Source organism: Enoplosus armatus, chromosome 9 (assembly GCF_043641665.1).
Source record: "Enoplosus armatus isolate fEnoArm2 chromosome 9, fEnoArm2.hap1, whole genome shotgun sequence".
Lineage (NCBI taxonomy): Eukaryota > Metazoa > Chordata > Actinopteri > Centrarchiformes > Enoplosidae > Enoplosus > Enoplosus armatus.
Genome location: NC_092188.1, coordinates 13,191,070 through 13,208,431, shown reverse-complemented (window position 1 = coordinate 13,208,431; position 17,362 = coordinate 13,191,070). Strand labels below are relative to the sequence as shown.

Genomic DNA, 17,362 nt, shown 5'->3' with positions numbered 1-17,362 from the left:
ATGGGCTCAGAGGAGCGCAGCTCAGCCATGTCACAGAAGATATCCTCCCTGTCACGCAGCAACAGCAGCTCCTCATCCAAACATGACAGCCGACAGGTAACACATGCCAGCTGAAGACACTGTAGGACATCACTAACGAACATCCGGCTTCTCCATCATGCACTGTTCACGGGTTAAATAAGTCTCTGTGATCACGTTATACTTACCATTCCCCTAGTATCACACATCCGCAAGGGGTAAAGTTTGAACTATTAGCTTCTCTGCAGTCTTTTTTTCTGATCATACAGTTTTTATATTGCAAATAAAGCAACTGCTGGTTCTCTGGGATTTCTCTGTGTCATGGGAAGAGATTGACCTAACAGTAAATGCCTTAACCACACATACTTGTACTTATAATACTTATACTACTCATAATAAAACCTGCGGTTTTAGCAAGGCTCTGTTTGGCTCTTTATAAATAACAAGCCTGAGGAGACAGCCTCATCTGAGCTTGTCTTTGCATTTTATATCTCCAGCAGCAAGGACTAAATGCTGCCAACTTGAGAGAGACTTTTTCTATTAGAGAGTTTCCGTCACTGCCTCAGTCCCAGACCACAGTGTTTTCTCCAAACATTTAGAGTGCCCTGAATTACTAAAATGCAATTTTGCAACAATTCCCTCAAAGGTAGTTCTCTCACACACAAATTGGGGAAGATATTAGCACCATGAACAAACTGTTCTTGCATTTGCCTTGAGTGTTTATCTGGAGGCTTATATTTTTTTCATTAGCTGCAACAGCTTTTCCATTTGGAAATGAAAGTAATAAAGTTTCTCACCAGTTTTGCCGACAGGACACAGTGGTCCATCACTTTAGAGTAACAACAAATACAGGGACTGAAAAAGGTTTTGTGTTTTCATTAGCAAAGAACCACTAAACAAATTAACAAATGAATATTCTCAAACCGCTTAAGCCTTAAGTGTGAATGCCATGTCAAAAAACTTAATGAGTCACTAATTGTTTCCTTTACACCCACTGATCTACACAGTGTGCTTTATACCGGACAGAACATAACATAGCTCAGTTTAGTGTAAAGACTGGAAACAGGAGGGAAACAGCAAGCCAGCTAAGTAACAAAATCTACCTACCAGCACCTCTAAACGTCAGTAATGTATAAATTGTTTGTTTAATCTGTAGAAGAAACAAAGTGTAATAACGATTTCTTGATGTAACTTCCTGGAACCCATAACCCACACTTCTTTTCTGTACGGATTAAAGAAAACAAGATATAATGTGTTGATTAGTGTGCTGATTTTTTGCAGATTAAGTTTAGCATCTGCTGGCTGTAGGTCTCATATTTACCACACAGATATGAGAGTGGTCAGTCTTCTCATTTAAGTCTTGGCAAGAAAGTGAATGAGCATTTAAACCTGGGTACACGTTCATGTTTTAGTTTTGGAAGGATGTTTTCATTCTTCACACAAACCATCCTAAAGCTGCAGCAGGACGTACACCATGTTGGACAACTTCAGGAACATTCTTGATTTGATTTTTCTAATACTGAGAGCTATAACTGTAAGTATACATGTCTTCTTGTCAGTTATGTCACTCCTTTCTCTATGAAAGTGGCTCGTGACCTTGAGGAAATGTGCTCAGGCAGTTTGTGACAATGACTCACTGTGTGACTGTGTCAGTGGGAACTGTGACGAGCGCTCAGAGAAAGGGAAAGAACAACCCACAAGCCACGCCCTCTCCATCCCCCAACCCCCGTCAGAAATGAGGGGTTTATTTTAGACGGCCTCACCTCCAGCAGTCAGCCTCCCTGACTGATACAGTTTGTTTAGCCAGAACTGGAACAGTCAGGGACACAGTGAGATAACAAACCCTGTGTCACCTCAAACGTCTGCCAAGAACCCAGAGTCCCTCTGGATAGCTGTGATGTGAACATCATTTGTGCTCAAATTTGTTTCCCACTTGGATACATTTATGAAGGTATAATCCTTAAATACTGCATTACAAGCATAATGGATTTATACAAACAAGTGGCTGCACCTTTGTGATTATTTTCATTATCAGTTAATCTTCTATTTGCTTATTTTGTCCATTCAGCAGCACCTAAATATATTCCCTTTACAATGATGTAAAACAGAGAAGATCTTGTTTGGTTAACTGGAACCAGGAAGTGTTTTTTGTTTTTGCTCCATAAATTACTCCAGCAGCTTATTATTGCACTTCCTTAAAGTTGGGAGACTCACAAGAAATAGATTTCCAGCCTTTGTTGCATATGATACCCCCCACCCCCCCCAATCTTTTCTGTCTATTCCTACACAGTCATGTGGTCAAAGATGAAGCAACAGAAGATGTCCTGACTTTTAGTCCCTAATAAGGATCAAGCTCCAAAAACACTGCATCCTACATTTCCCTCAGTGCAACTTAATAGTGTGTGTCATTTAACCCTCCCGCGCTCCAAGATGACGCCCCTTTGATTCCTAAGAAAGTTGTTCACAGGGTGTTTACACTGAAAAAGCCTATAGAGCAGATGTACTAGGGTGCATGCGCATTAGAGTTTTGCTTTGGATGAGCTCTTGACTTCCTGTTAGCTGCTGCTCCTTTTCTAAATACTTTAAAAAAGGTATTTTTGATCAGTGTGAATCACATGATACTGCAATACCAAATGTGACCTCTATGCCAAAATTGCTTCACAGCCCAGCATTTCTCCTGGGGGCTTGTCCTTTCCTGGTAAATACCCATGTCTTCTCCAACTCCACGCCCCCTATTTCTGTTAAAAAAGTATAATGTCCCTGCCCAAACCAAAAAAACCCAGATGACATCATCAGGGGTTCTTTTTTCAGACTTTTGAATGCTCCCTTCAGAGCCGAAAAAGACATTATACAACTGTTTTTACAAGATAAGTAGTATTACTCATGACGAGTAAACTGACCTTTATGTGTAAAATCGGTGGAGTGTCCCTTTAATAATGGCTAATTAATTGCTAATGGTAATTGATTAATCTACTAATTTAAACTAATATAAACTAAAAGCAATATCAACCACGAATGATGCAATATTCTCTCTGTCCACAAACATACTACAAAACCTTCTGTTTATGCTGTTTATGCCGCCTTCCTGGAATTCCCACTGCTGAAGTACACAACAGAGCTATCTGGATTAGTCTGTGATGAAATATCATCTAAATCTCTGTATTTGCGGGGGATTTGGATTTGAGCGTTTTAATCTCAGTCAGGAAATGATTATTGTGAAGCGTCAGATTAGACAGGTAAGCTAATTTTGTAAATGGGACCATGAGGTGAAAGTAGTGTGTGAAGCCGCACGCTGGACACCAAACCTCACCGGGCTGCATTTTCCCTCAGCAATGAAACTCTCGTCTCCCACTCCCACAGCCTCCCACTGACACTACATTGAAGGAGAGACTGAAAATCTAAACAGCATCAACAGCCGCAAATTACAAAATGCTTTTGACTCAGACCTTGACACTACTATGTGGATGATTCATTTATTTTGTGTTACCAAACCTCCCGCCAACTTTGATCTGCATGTGCGTGCAGAAGTTGAGCGTCTGCTATCGTCTGTCTAAAACATCTGTGCCCACAGGACAGCTGGGAAATAGTGGAGGGCCTGCGCGGAGGCTTCAGCAATGTCCTGGAGCCCCAGAAACAGGAGGGCTACATGCTAAAGAGAAGAAAGTGGCCCATGAAGGGCTGGCATAAGGTATAATCCAACACGTGCGAGGTCCTTAAATGACCCGTGTTACCTTCCACTGACTCATCTCTCAGAGTGACAGACTTCATGATGTATTTTTAGACATACTTGACCAATGAACTTTTCCATTTCCCGGTTTTATCCTACATTTTCCAGGTTCCTTCTACAAAAAAATCTGCTGACATGACTCATTTGTGTTTTAAACTAATTGAATGAGTTTATTCGGCGGAGGATTTCACCCACAGAGGAGTCACATGTGACCTGGGTCAGTGCCTGTCCATGCTCTGTCTAAAAGCTTTCACTGGGATGATGCCGCCTAAATATCTTGGTGTTCCTCTCCGATGCATTAGCTGATGGCCTGTTGGTTAACAGAGCTGTATACATTTAGTATTGACTTATAGTCAGAGCTTTTCAGCTCTTTGTGCTTTCAACAGTCTGATTCTGGTGATGCACAGTAAGAGCACCGAGAATCACATTCACAAAGAGAGTGGAGGAGAGAGATTGCAACAGAATGAGAGTAAGAGTAATAGAGACAGAAAAGAGCCCGGGATGACAACATCTCAGTGCAGAGACATTAACAACTTACATTAACAAGAGGCTGTCATGGTCACAGAGTCATAACAGTGACTTCAGACTTGCTGTCAGGGATGTTGCATATCATCCCGGCTGCATCTCATTCGCTCATTGTTCTCCCCTGTCCCTACAGAGATACTTTTTCCTGGACAAGGGCATCCTGAAGTATGGCAAGTGCAGTGCTGATGTGAGTACAAAAGCCTACTGGCTGCATTACAATGTGGGTAACAGAAGATTACAAAGGACGCAACAATGTTCTTGTTGTACTGCTGGCTGTCTTTCCCCAGCAATCTATCTGTGCCTGTAGAAACAAAATGCCATCATTCCCTCACAATCTCATTATCATTTAAGAAATAACATGGTGCAATGTACCTGCCAATCTGGGCTCTACTTGGCCAGGGCTGAGCCAATAAAAGGATTATTATTACTGCTTTCAACACAGAATAGTGCATTTTAAAACTGAACAGCGTCCTGTTGCATTTGTATTATCTCCAGTCCAACGTATTCATGACATTGTGTGTTGACTTGTGTTGACCGTGCAGATTGAGAAAGGGAAGCTGCACGGCTGCATCGACGTGGGTCTCTCTGTCATGGCCATTAAGAAGAAAGCCAAGTGCATCGATCTTGACGCAGAGGAAAACATCTATCACCTGAAGGTAAAACGCAAGGCTAATGAATATAAGGCACTCCCCACAGACTTACAGGAAGTGGGGTAAAACATTAGATTATCCCTTTTTGATTCCCGGAACATTAAAAATGACTTTAAAATGACCTCATGTGTTGTATGTGTGGGTGAGGGAGAATTACAGCACCTGCGTGTGTTTTTCAACCTTCACGCCTCCTCCACCTTACTTGTCCTTGTGTTGATCTCTGATTGTGGTATCTGCTCTGCAGATTAAGTCACAGGAGCTGTTTGATGAATGGGTGTCCAAGCTGCGTCACCATCGGCTCTATCGGCAAAATGAGATTGCCATGTACCCTAACGAGAAGTCCTTCTACTATCCCCACTACCCCTCCCCCAACTCCCCCAGCGTGGCTGAGAGTGCCTCTATCAGAAAGGTATACCTGTGCACTATACAACACACTGTTAATGAAAACTGGTCTGTTTAAAGTAGAAACTCACTAAATGCTTTCTGCTGTTTCTGCTCATGAATACCATTGTTCTATCTGCAATATTTATATAAGTTAAAGCCCCCCTACTGAATATTTTTATGAAGGAAGCAAATTGTTATTGGACTGACCTTTAGGCCTGTTTGCTATTGCAGTGCATGTCATTACGAAGGCAGTCCACAGTGCATTCTGCAGCAGCCTTCCCTTTAAGCTGCAACAGCCAGGCCAAAGTAGCAGCCTGGCTCCAGTCATCTGACGACATGGGCAAGTGCTCCAAAGGTGAGACAACAGAGCTGATGCACTCCTCACTTCTTTTGTTGATTTTATATCATTTCATTTGACTTCCCTCCTTTCTCCCTCAGTTTCTCAGCAAGATGATAACATGTTAAGATCCAATTTTGCTGAGATTTGGTTAAATTTTGTTTGGATCTTGAATTTCCAAAATGAGATAATTTGCACTTAAGCTATAAGATGCATTCTTGTGCTGGTGGATGAGTTAGACATCTGGACACTTCAAGTTGGATGCTAAAAGCTGTTTTGTTGGAAAATCAAACCTGAGAAAAATAATGAATAAACATAAACCCACATAGAGGTTGCTGCTTCTAAGTTGGAGAATTATGCAGTGTTCGGGAAGGTTTGTGCTAGAGTTGCCAATGACAGTGCGAGAGGCAGGAGATCTGACCTTGGTGAGTCCAGCTTTTTCATTTGTACATTTGTCAGATGCTTCAGTTACTTCCAATGAATCTGTTTAGACAGAACTGGCATGGTGTTGTTGTTTATAAAGAAAGGAGGCTGACGTTATGATTTTCTACACCAGAAAGCTTGGAAAATGTACACAACTGCTAGGTCATATATTTATAAACTTCTGAAGCACTGTCCAAGCCAGGGCTTAAGAGGGAAAGTGGTCTACACAAACAATATAAACCCCTCAAGGAAGCTTCCCCCAACCTGCTGTCTGTTAAGGAAGCTTTGTTGCTAACAGCAAGTGAGTGTCTTGTGTTCTCTATTAGTCCACCTGAGCCCCTTGGTCATCTGTCCTTTGTCCCTACAAACATCAGAGTCTCAAACAACTTGATACGTTCTTCTCTTTGACCCACCTTCTCCTGTTTCTGAGGCGGACAGAGTTGGGAGTTGTTGTGGTTGTTGTGCTTCAAAAGGATGCAAAAGCAGAGCAATGCCATCTTAAGCCTATGGAGTTTATTTGAACAAAGAATACATGTTGTAACCATGGTTCTATGTCACCTTGGGGCATCTGGAGTCACTTCATGTATGGAAGGTTAGGGTATATCAGCCCTTTGACCAGTCTGTACAGGGAGTGTTTGATGGGTCTGTCTTTATTGGCCAAACTGCTACATGCATTTTGTCTGATCATTTTTCTCTTTCTTTTACTATCTTCCCACATCTTAACCTTCTTATCTCAGTGTGGATCTTGTTCCTACTCTCCACAGATTTGTCAGTCTGTGAGGCCTACCTGCTGGAGCTCAACCACCTGCTTCAAAGTATGGAAGTCCTCCACCGTACCTATTCTGCTCCATCTATCCAAGCGCTGCAGGTCAGCACTTTCCTTTAGCTTCTTTTCACCTTTACATGCAGAGCAGATTTGTTCATCCAAATCAGATTCCAAACTACTAGATGTCCCAGAATTGTATGCAAAGTAACATGTCTTATTTCGTCTTCATCATTTTTTATTATATTCTCTCTACCAATCATTTTTGTTGCTACTACGTATAGACTATATTGCATCCTCGCTGACAGCGATGAAAACATTTCATATGAAAAGCTTTCCTTAAAAGAAAAACTACTCTCTGTCTTGAACATCAGTATCTTCCCTTATGTTCACCAGGCATCTACATTCGACAGCCCCAAGAAGGAAAAGAGACTTCCTAGGAAATGGCGCACTAAAAACTACAACAAAGATGTCAAAACAACTCTGCAGGTAATCAACGTGACAAAAAACGTGTTATAATGCTTAATCTTTTTTTAGAACAAGTCCCTCCAAGCTTTGTTCCTGCTGCTCTACTGTAGGTACCCAGCTGCATCTCCACAGGCTCTATCCGCCTCCATGCCTCCAACCCCAACCTCTCCACCGCTGCACTCGGCAATGACAAGGCCGACCCCGAATCCCTGGACTCCCCTTTTGACGTGGCCAAGCTGCAGGAGGACTTCTGCCGTGTTGCCACCAACTGTGAGTAGAATTTCATGAGCTGGTCATTTTAATTACACATTTTGTATTTGTTTGAGTATGAGTGACACATTCAGGATTTTATGGATGTGTTTTTGTTAAGTGAGAGAAACATTTGTCAGACGCTTCAGTTACTTCAAAATAAATCTGTTTGCCTGCTGTCTTATTAACAAGCAAGCTTGGACTGGCATGGTGTTGTAGTTTTTAGTGAATGGATGTGACAATAGTGCAGCCATGGCAGCTGTCACTACTGATAAACTATTTGTGTCAGTTTTCATTCATTAGGATTCTGATGATGTACCCTAAGTGAGAAGTTTACATTTTCTAAACCACAAAACTTGGAAAATAGGGGTCTTAATTTGTTTTCTGTCACTCCTCATTGAAATTATATTCAGATACCTGATGCTTGACATGACATAATGAGAATGATTTATGTTTTACATAATGGCATCACGATTCCCACTTTATCTGTAAAACTGGTTTAAAGTTGCCCTTGGGAACAGCTCTTGATTCTGCTGGCATCCAAATTGCCAAATTTATGCACATTCAAAATGATGATGCTATGGCTTTGTGATGGGCTTAATATAATACAGTGATGCATTAATATTGCCAGCGCCTTCAATAATGTAGCTTCCCAAGCACCGATTATGAAGTGTGTGGTAAAATGAATGTCATAAAACAAAGATAGTGGCTTGCTGAGCGATAGGAGATGATCACACTTCCTCACTTGTTTCATTTTATTAGAAGCGTGGTGTGATAGACTCACTGGATCTACTGTGACTGGATCTACATTCTTTTTCTCTCACAGTGTATGCGACCATGAAGTCGGCCGTGAGTTCACTGACATCTGAGAGAGAGAGATTAAAACAATGTCTAGACCACGAAACGTGTGCCCCTACCTCACCACAGGTTGTTGGTTTGAAGAACTCACTGACAACGGTACGAGAAATAACACACATTCACACACACACTCAGAAATGTTATCAGTCAGAAGAAATAGGTTAGGTTTTCCACTTTCTTTTAGGCTGTTATACACTCCTCTCAGATGCCGTGTCCTCCCACACCACTTGTCAGGCGTGACACATTGACTAGCCTCTTAGAGGGATTACTAGCTGCTAGTGTGAAGTCTGCCCACCTGAACCATGTTCAACAGTCATGTTTCCTGTGGCTGCTGCCTCCCACCCAGAGGCCTTTTCTATTTTCTGTCGTTTTGGTTGCACACACATTGTTCACGCTGATTTCTTTCGCCACATTAGAACTTCTGTGCTCTCTACGCCCACACATTCCTTTAACTTTAAATACCCTGCTGGGTGTTAGCTTTTCTTCCTGATTACTCAGCTTCTACCTACTCCACCTCGCACGGGGTCAGCAATGGGTGAGTAATTTAGTTTAGACTCCTGCTACCTGTCTGATGTCTGCAGTGATAACACATGCACATGTCTCTATAGTCAACATAAATGGCATGTTTATAGCCTGATTCTGAGACCATTTAGCTGAGGGGAAACACATTTCAGAGATGGAAATTTGTTTATTAGAGTAAATACAGAGCATTTTTGGGTGGGTGTGTGCTCTAACCAATGTTTACACTGGCTATTTTTCCAGGCTTTAGCCCAGAACTCTGAGCTGAGAGAGCGCCTGTGCAAGATTCATGCCGAGTCCCACATCGTAGAGCCCACACTAATAAATCTCTCTGCCCCTGCGCAGGTGGGTGCGGGAATGCAGTGACTCTACTCCCTTTCCCCCACCATCACGATGATTATTATTGTCTCCGTCTTTATTTTCATCCCACCCTGTCTAGAATTTGCCACAGAATGAATGAGCTGTCCTTTCCTTCTGATCCAGATTCAACAAATGTCGCTCTCCTCTCACCCCCTCACTTTGTTTTATAATGACAATGACTTCACTGCACACTTTTCAGGACACACTGCCCCCTCAAATAAAATGTATTTGCATTCTTTGGTATGAGAAAGTGCCTCCTCTCTCGGTCCTGTGGTTGTGTACACGCATCTCACCATCACACGGCTCAGGGGAAGACTTCTCACTACCTGCCACATTATTGTCTCCTAAAGGAAGCTTTTTGCTCACTTAATCAGATTTGGTGACCAGAGAGTGTGACCTGATCTCCTTAATCATGTCCATGGAAATTTGTTGAACACACAGTGCAAAACTAATGCGCCTCCTCTGGGATTATCTCCGGGGTAATTAATCAGCTTCAGCAATAACAAAGGATGGAGGGGCGTGCTCACTTCCATGTGTGGTTCTGTGGAAAATACTTTATGTTTGTAATTGATTATGTCATGTTTTGAGTTGCTTATGAGTCCCTTTTAAATGTGCACCTTGTTTTATGTCAATAATATCAACTTGTCAGACAGAATTTGCAATATTGCTCAAGAGTGGGTATGCACACTTGTTGCACTTCTGACTGGCTCTTAGTGATTAACACAGTAACATACTGTGATACAGTCTCTAGAAATATGTTTGACCTGTAGCAGAATACATTTTTTACCTTTGTCCACATTTTAATTCTGAAGTGTTCAGAAGGTCATCACTTGGCCAGTTTATGGCTGTTTTTATTTAAACTATAAGGTGCAAATGATGGCACACATGAACATGTTGCTGATTGTTAAAAAGAAAGAGACTCTGTGCTCTTTGTTGCACAATGTTACAATTCATATATAAATATCTATGAAACTGAAATGCATTTCATAACGCAGTGAATAGATATAGTGTACTGTAATTTGTAATATACCGTATTATAGATGACTGTCTTTCAATATATTGCAATCAAATTCTTGTGACGTGTTGTGATTCTCTCATTATCCACACATTGTGATTGTATCGTATTCTGAATGACCCTGTGATCGCCGCCCCTCCTGGCTATGATGATGTTGCCCTTTTCCTTGTACTTAATTATGGCTGCGAACACTGTGTCTCCTAGAAACAGAATTCTATAGACGAATCCCGTCCCCTCGTACACCAAGTGTCCAATGAGAGCAGAGCTTCAATCACAGAGTCTTTGTCTGAGTTCTTTGATGCACAGGAAGTTCTGTTGTCTGCTAGTTCCTCTGAAAATGAGGTAAGTCTGGAAGCTTAAGTGTTACCATTAGCAGTTGTACTGATGTGTCTGTCAACACTGGTGTCTAGGGCTGCATTATGGAATTATAATTACTTTTGATGTTTGGAGTGATGTGTTAATGCCATCTCTGCTGCAACTATTGTTTGCTGAGAAGAGCGGCATGAAAAAATTAAGAGAAAAAATTAATCCAGATAGTTGGGTCTAAAACAAAATTACCAGCAGAGGTTCTTAATTGATTTATTGCCCATCACCCGAGATTTCATCCATTCTGTCTGAAAAATGTGTTAAATTTTTAAGCACATTGTGAGAGTTCAGTGCTGTTCTAATGCAAAGAGGAAAAACATGCCTTTTTAAGTTAACATCATCTTAAAGTCTTGTAGCTAAAGTTTTTATGACGTGTGTCATAAAACAAGTCTGCCCTCTGTTACTTCAGTCTCCTCTTCCTTCAGTGTTCATACAGCATGCCTGATCAGACAGCAGCTGAAGCGGAAGCAACGTGAAAATGAAAGTTAATTACTTTAATCTAAAAATACAGCAAGCCAAAGTGCAAATTTGCCACCAGGTCCTAAGGGACCATTCATCTCTCTAACGCATTAGATCTTCTGCTGACGTGACAGGATGTTGAAAGAGACCTGCCCAGTCCCCTGCTGCAGGTGGTATTAAAAATATTTCTATTATCTGTTAGCTGAAGTTTGGATGTTTTTTTTAGGTATCAGAGGATGACTCATACATTAGTGACATTAGTGACAACATATCCATGGACAACTTCAGCAACGAGACAGAAAGTGAGAGACCAAACCCAGGTAAACTATGGGACATGTACTGTAGGCTACGTTCAATGAAAATGTAAATACAATACTTCAGTACACTAATAGCTGTCAGTGTCTTTCCTGACCTCTTGTGCCATCTGTGCCCAGGCTCTGTGGAGGAGGGCACTGTCCTTTGTCAGCGTAGATCCTGCCTGCCCTCGTCCAGCCCCAACAACAGCACCATCAGCCTGTGGAACATCCTCAGGAACAACATCGGCAAAGACCTGTCCAAAGTGGCGATGCCTGTCCAGCTTAACGAGCCACTAAACACCCTGCAGAGACTGTGTGAGGAGCTGGAGTACAGCGAGCTGCTGGACAGGGCTGCTAACACGCAGGACCCTTTTCAACGGATGGTGAGAAGGCAAATTTACTGTTTGCTCTTTGAGAGTCAAAGGCTTTAGGATTTGTCAAAACGGAAACTAGTTTTCAAAGATGTAAATGGATTTTCTTTGCAGTTAGAAATGAGGGAAAGCCTTCATCACATCCTGGGCCAGAAAGAGCCAAGTTTATACTGTAGAGTATATGCTGCTTGTGCATGTGATGTGTCCATGTTAAATGAGAAAAGTTTATAGTTAGTAACTTTATTAAAAGAATAGTTCGACATTTTGGGAAATACGCTTAAGCAAAGCTTGCAGAGAGTTAGATGAGAAGATTTATGTCATAACTTTCGATTAAGTGTAAAGCTGGAGCCAGCTTAGTTTAGTTTAGCCTGTTATACCTTCTTTGTTTAATCTGCACACAAACAGATTTTTTAAACATGGGATAGAGCCAGGCTAGCTGTTTCCCCCTGTTTCCAGTCTTTATGCTAAGCTAAGCTAATCACCGGCTGCCTCTAGCTTCATATTCAGCACAAAGACATGAGAGTGGTATCAATCTTCTCATGTAATTCAAGCGAATTAGTGTATTACCCATAACTGTCAAACTATTCTTTAACTGCAATGTCAGAACCTAGAAAAGTCCATCAATACAAAAAAACGTGTACAGCATCTATTACAAGCAATAACTGACAATTACAGCAGGCCCGAGGCAGATTTAAGTGACTATTAAGCACGATTGTAGGAGTACCCATTACTTGCTGGCTGTTATTCCTTTAGGCCAGGGACTCCAGCAGCCTGCTGGCTGAGGTATTGTCCAGTGCTATAGGTCTTGCCAGCCCTAATTATTACTCTTCATGTGGGAGAAACCTGAATCTCTGTCTGTAGATTTCCAGCATGATTCTGCCTCTTTCACTGTTGCTAGCATTTGCATTGACTGACTTTGGAGTGATGGAGTTTGTTGTTTGTGTGGGAGGTGTAGATATACAGCCTGTGGAGTTATAAAGAACAAGTGTGCAATATACGGTAAATAAATGTGAAATGAAAAGCAGCTGAAGTCGTTGTCAGCTCCAATCTGTGACCTCCCAGTATGATGTTGAAGTAATTATCAGTGCTCTCTTGGCTCAGTGCAATTATTAGAGGAGTGTTCAGACAGTTACTCTGCTCATTACAGTAAAATGAAGAGGAAATTAAAACTGCTGAGAATCAGAATGTCATTTGAAACACATTATGAACCAATGATAAATGGTACTTTAATTGATGATATATCTCAGACGGTTCAATGATCTGGTGGTCTCAAGGATCTTTTTGTATCACAAGATATATTTTATGTCTCAGTTATGCTTTTTGCTCCACCTCAGCTGAGGTGACTCATTATTCTGTCATAATGACAAATAAAGCACTACTAACTGTATTGGCTTCTCTTTGTGTAGATATACATAGCTACGTTCGTTGTATCTGGCTATGCATCCAGCTACTACAGAACTGGGGGAAAGCCTTTTAACCCCATCCTGGGAGAGACATACGAATGTGACCGTCCAGATAAAGGCTTTCGATTTGTTGCAGAGCAGGTGAATACCAATTTCTGACAATCACAGTGTTCTAATAAAAACCCACTGAAAGCATTCATTGAATCACTTTACTAATCTAGCTGTTTGTTCGCGTTCACGTCGTCAGGTCAGCCATCACCCACCGATCTCAGCTTGCCATGCAGAGTCTAAAAACTTCATCTTCTGGCAAGGTAGTGGAATATAGAAAATAGTTGGATCCATTGTCAATAGTCGGTCGTCCAAGCTGAATGTTAATGTGTACAATTGCTTTTTTCTGATTTTGTAGATGTGAGGTGTAAGAACAAGTTCTGGGGGAAATCAATGGAGATTGTTCCTGTTGGTACCACTCATGTAACTCTGCCAGGGTGAGTCTCTGCTGCCTCATTTAGTGTGGGACTTGACACACACACATACACACAGATTGTACAAACCAATGACCATATCACATTCAGAAGCAATATCTACAGGTGTCAAGTTAAAAGGAATGATCTCAATTCCCTTTTTGTAGATTCGGAGACCACTACGAGTGGAACAAGGTGACGTCCTGCATCCACAACATTCTCAGTGGACAGCGCTGGATTGAGCACTATGGGGAGATCTCCATCAGAAACTCCAGCAGCGATATTTGTCAGTGCAAGATCACTTTTGTTAAGGTGAGGCAAACATGTGAAAAAGTCATACTTAGTATAGCTTTAGCTGTTGTGGTTGCAGTAGATGCCTTGATGTGTTTTATAGTTCAATATATGATTTGACCTTTGACTGTCGTAGCATTTTCACAACAGCAGATAGATTTGTAATGCATTATCAGTTGGTGTCTTGCATTCATTATATACCAGAAGTAATTGTGTTTGCATTCACTTTGGGCTGGAGAGTTCTTAAACTTTGTCCATGTTTACTTCACTATCAACAAACACGCTGGCTCTGTAGACATGGAAACATATGGAAGCCCAACTAGACCAAGAACAGTTACATTTCTGAATTCCGCTGAGAAGCATTCAGCCTTAAGGACTGATGTCACACCTGCATACCACTTCCATCAAGTGTATCCATTACTCTGAAATATAGTGATACATAAGACACAATGTCTAAGTATATTCTTTGTAGTGTAACGCTCTCTTTCTTTCCACCATATGTTTGTGTTGGTAGACATCCCTCTGTGAACCCCAGGGGGTTTGATCAAACATGCTTGATGTATGGAAGCCTTCACTGAGAGGAGAAGGTTAATTGGTTTAGTGTGTGCCCATTTGAAAGACCTCCTGAAGCTGTGCAGGATATCAAGTCAAGACATGTCAGAAGTCATTATGCATCCTCATCTCTGGTTAAACACACCAGCCTAGTAACACACACACAAGATGGTTCAGGAAGGTTTATGCAACAGCAGCACCTGCTGACTGAAAGAGGACATTATCATGATCTCTGCATTGTCACTTGTAATGGCATACTCCTCTCTGTGAGCCAAGGACATACCTGTTGTCTAACACTATGTTCTTCTCACAGGCCAAATACTGGAATTCAAGTGTGAATGAGGTGGAGGGAACCATCACAGATAATAAAGGGAAGGTCATCCACAGACTCTTTGGAAAGTGGCACGAAGCAGTTTTCTGTGGAGACCCGCCCTCAGCCACATGCATCTGGAGAGCACGTATGACAAATTGTCTTTCATGAGAACGCACTGAAAGCCTTTTTACAATGCATATCTCCCTATTACAGTGTCTGATGCAATGGATGTTATTTGTGTTCAATGTAGATGCAATGCCAGTAGACCATGAGCAGTACTATGGTTTCACCAAGTTTGCTATTGAACTGAACGAGATGGACCCGTCCTGGAAACTGCTGCTACCACCCACAGACACCAGACTACGTGTGGACCAAAGGTAAGAGAAAAAAACATCAGTGTATTAGTATATAATAAGTAACTGCAGAGGCTTTCAGATTCATGAAACTAATTTTAGCTCACATTTTTAGAGTTTAAAAGTCTGTAAACTGTAATTTATTGCCACAAGGCGCCATAGACAGAAGAAACACTTTGCCATTAAAACAAAAAATGACTCTCTGCTTCTAGTAGAGTTATGTGTTTTCCACAATTTATCCATAATCGGGTGATCTTCCTGTACTGATGAGTAACCAAAAAAACATGAGTGAAGATTAAACATGAATATTGAAGATGAATGTTTTACCGTGTCTGCATAATGAATGTGTCTGTGTCTCGCTGGCAGACTGCTGGAGGAGGGGAACCTGGAGGCTGCAGAGGAGCACAAACAGAGGATTGAACAGCTGCAGAGAGAGAGACGGAGAGTCCTGGAAGACAACAACGTAACACATCAACCTAAATTCTTCAGGTAGTCTAAATATCCAGATGTGTTAGCTTCCTACTAAGAACGTCTTTTATGGGAAAGTGAGCGTATCACTGTAACAGCAGCCTGTGTCACAATTTTCAGTTTCAACACACTCAGCTATCTTTCACAGTGTTCACTACTCTCTTGCTTTTCTTCTGCCTCCGCAGGAAGTCAAAGGATGACACCTGGGTGAGCAACAACACATACTGGGAGCTGAGGAAGGACCCTGACTTCACCCACATAGATTTTCCTACACTGTGGTGACCCCCTGAACTGCAGATCACACACACACACGTCAACCTGCACAGCCTCTACTGTGAACCTGGCTGGTTCTGGTGATGTCTGTATCCCAGTCTTACCATCCACATTCAGTATTGGTCTTCTTTATTGCAGTTCATCGAAGTTATTGCCTTAATAGCAAGTGCTTATATAAGTTGTGTAAACATGTTTATGCAAACATATTATGAGAATGTTGATACATTTTGGCAGATTTTGCCCCTATTTTAACCTGATATGTTTCACTGTATCACTTAAACTGAGAAAAGGAATACTACTTGGTATAATAACTGGTCTACACTGGCTTAAAATGTACAGAACAACTGGTCACTTTAGCTGTTGTCTTATCATGGACATTCTCTACCTCTGAGATAAACTGGCTTTGATATGCCATTGACTAAGTGTACACATCCAATATTTATTCTGCACCTGCCTGATGCCTTACTCGTTGTACTCATACTGTTCATACTGTTATTTTTGTTGCATCTCTGAGATCTTTTTAAAACAAATTGTGTTTTGTAAGGAATGCTTAAGACCAAACAAGAACAGTTCAAACGATCTTTAAATCCTTACTCACCTTTTCTTTCTGTCTCATACTGTAACAGTAATTACTGCTTTTTGCTATGACGGTGTGAATGATTGTGCAACTATGAGCAGCAGTAGCAAATATCAAATCCAGCCATTTTTCACTCTATCCATTGCACCATTGTCTACCTGGACCCTGGGCTTTGGGACCAAAAGTGTCCAAAACTACGCTCCATGAGCTCAAATAAAATCTCTAATGCTTTCTTTGTGTGGACTCATTTGTGATTGTTTTTTCAAAACACTGAAAGCAACAGCTATGAAGACCATTATGATCATTTTCATCGCAAATGTTGGTTGAATTTACCAACAGGAAAAGCGATAACATGTGAATCATCAAGTTTAAACCTCACATGTCTACAGAGGAGGAAGTACATGTTGTGCCTTCAGAGCAGCCCCATTCTTCCTCTCAATACCCCATGAAAGTTAAGTTATGTTTGCGCTGGTACTGTGGGAGGCACTTGCAAAGTTCAGTGTATATGGGAGCATTGTCAGCTTGAAAGAGGGCTTTCCAATGAGCTGCCTTGGTTGTTACACAACTATACATGTTAATTATCTCATGTAACAGCTCTCTAAGGTGAGTCTCCATAACATTATTGATCCACCACTGGGTGTGGGACAAGGGTGAAAGATCACTCAATAAATGATGCAGTTTTCACTCAAGATCTGCAGGTTTTGGGCTCCTCCCACCATGGTGATTTGGGTTGGGCTCAGATAGTGTTTTCCAATGCTGTTGAGTATTTCTGACTACTTGTCCATCCTGCTGTATGTTTTGCTATAATATAACCAAAGTCCAAGGATAATATACCAATTATTCAGCCTTGAAACAAGTAAAGGGTATCAGACAAGTCAAAAAC

The 17,362-nt window shown here is 41.4% G+C and overlaps 1 protein-coding gene across 4 annotated transcripts; it reads left to right on the top strand.

Moving 5' to 3' along the window:
* osbpl3b (oxysterol binding protein-like 3b) lies at positions 1-16,694 on the top strand. 4 transcript variants are annotated; one of them, XM_070911255.1, is made up of 22 exons: positions 1-96; positions 3,590-3,706; positions 4,404-4,457; positions 4,813-4,926; positions 5,165-5,329; positions 5,536-5,659; positions 6,829-6,932; positions 7,224-7,316; positions 7,406-7,565; positions 8,371-8,501; positions 9,165-9,254; positions 10,501-10,638; positions 11,348-11,484; positions 11,593-11,800; positions 13,195-13,332; positions 13,439-13,502; positions 13,598-13,676; positions 13,820-13,964; positions 14,809-14,953; positions 15,059-15,185; positions 15,528-15,650; positions 15,815-16,694. In XM_070911255.1, exons 1-22 carry the CDS (start codon positions 1-3, stop codon positions 15,909-15,911), a joined length of 2,649 nt encoding a protein of 882 aa, XP_070767356.1. In that variant the 3' UTR covers positions 15,912-16,694. The 4 variants fall into 4 exon arrangements, with proteins under 4 accessions (XP_070767356.1, XP_070767359.1, XP_070767358.1 ...); XM_070911258.1 differs by lacking the exon at positions 7,224-7,316; XM_070911257.1 differs by lacking the exon at positions 9,165-9,254.
* The last annotated feature ends 668 nt before the right edge of the window (positions 16,695-17,362 follow it).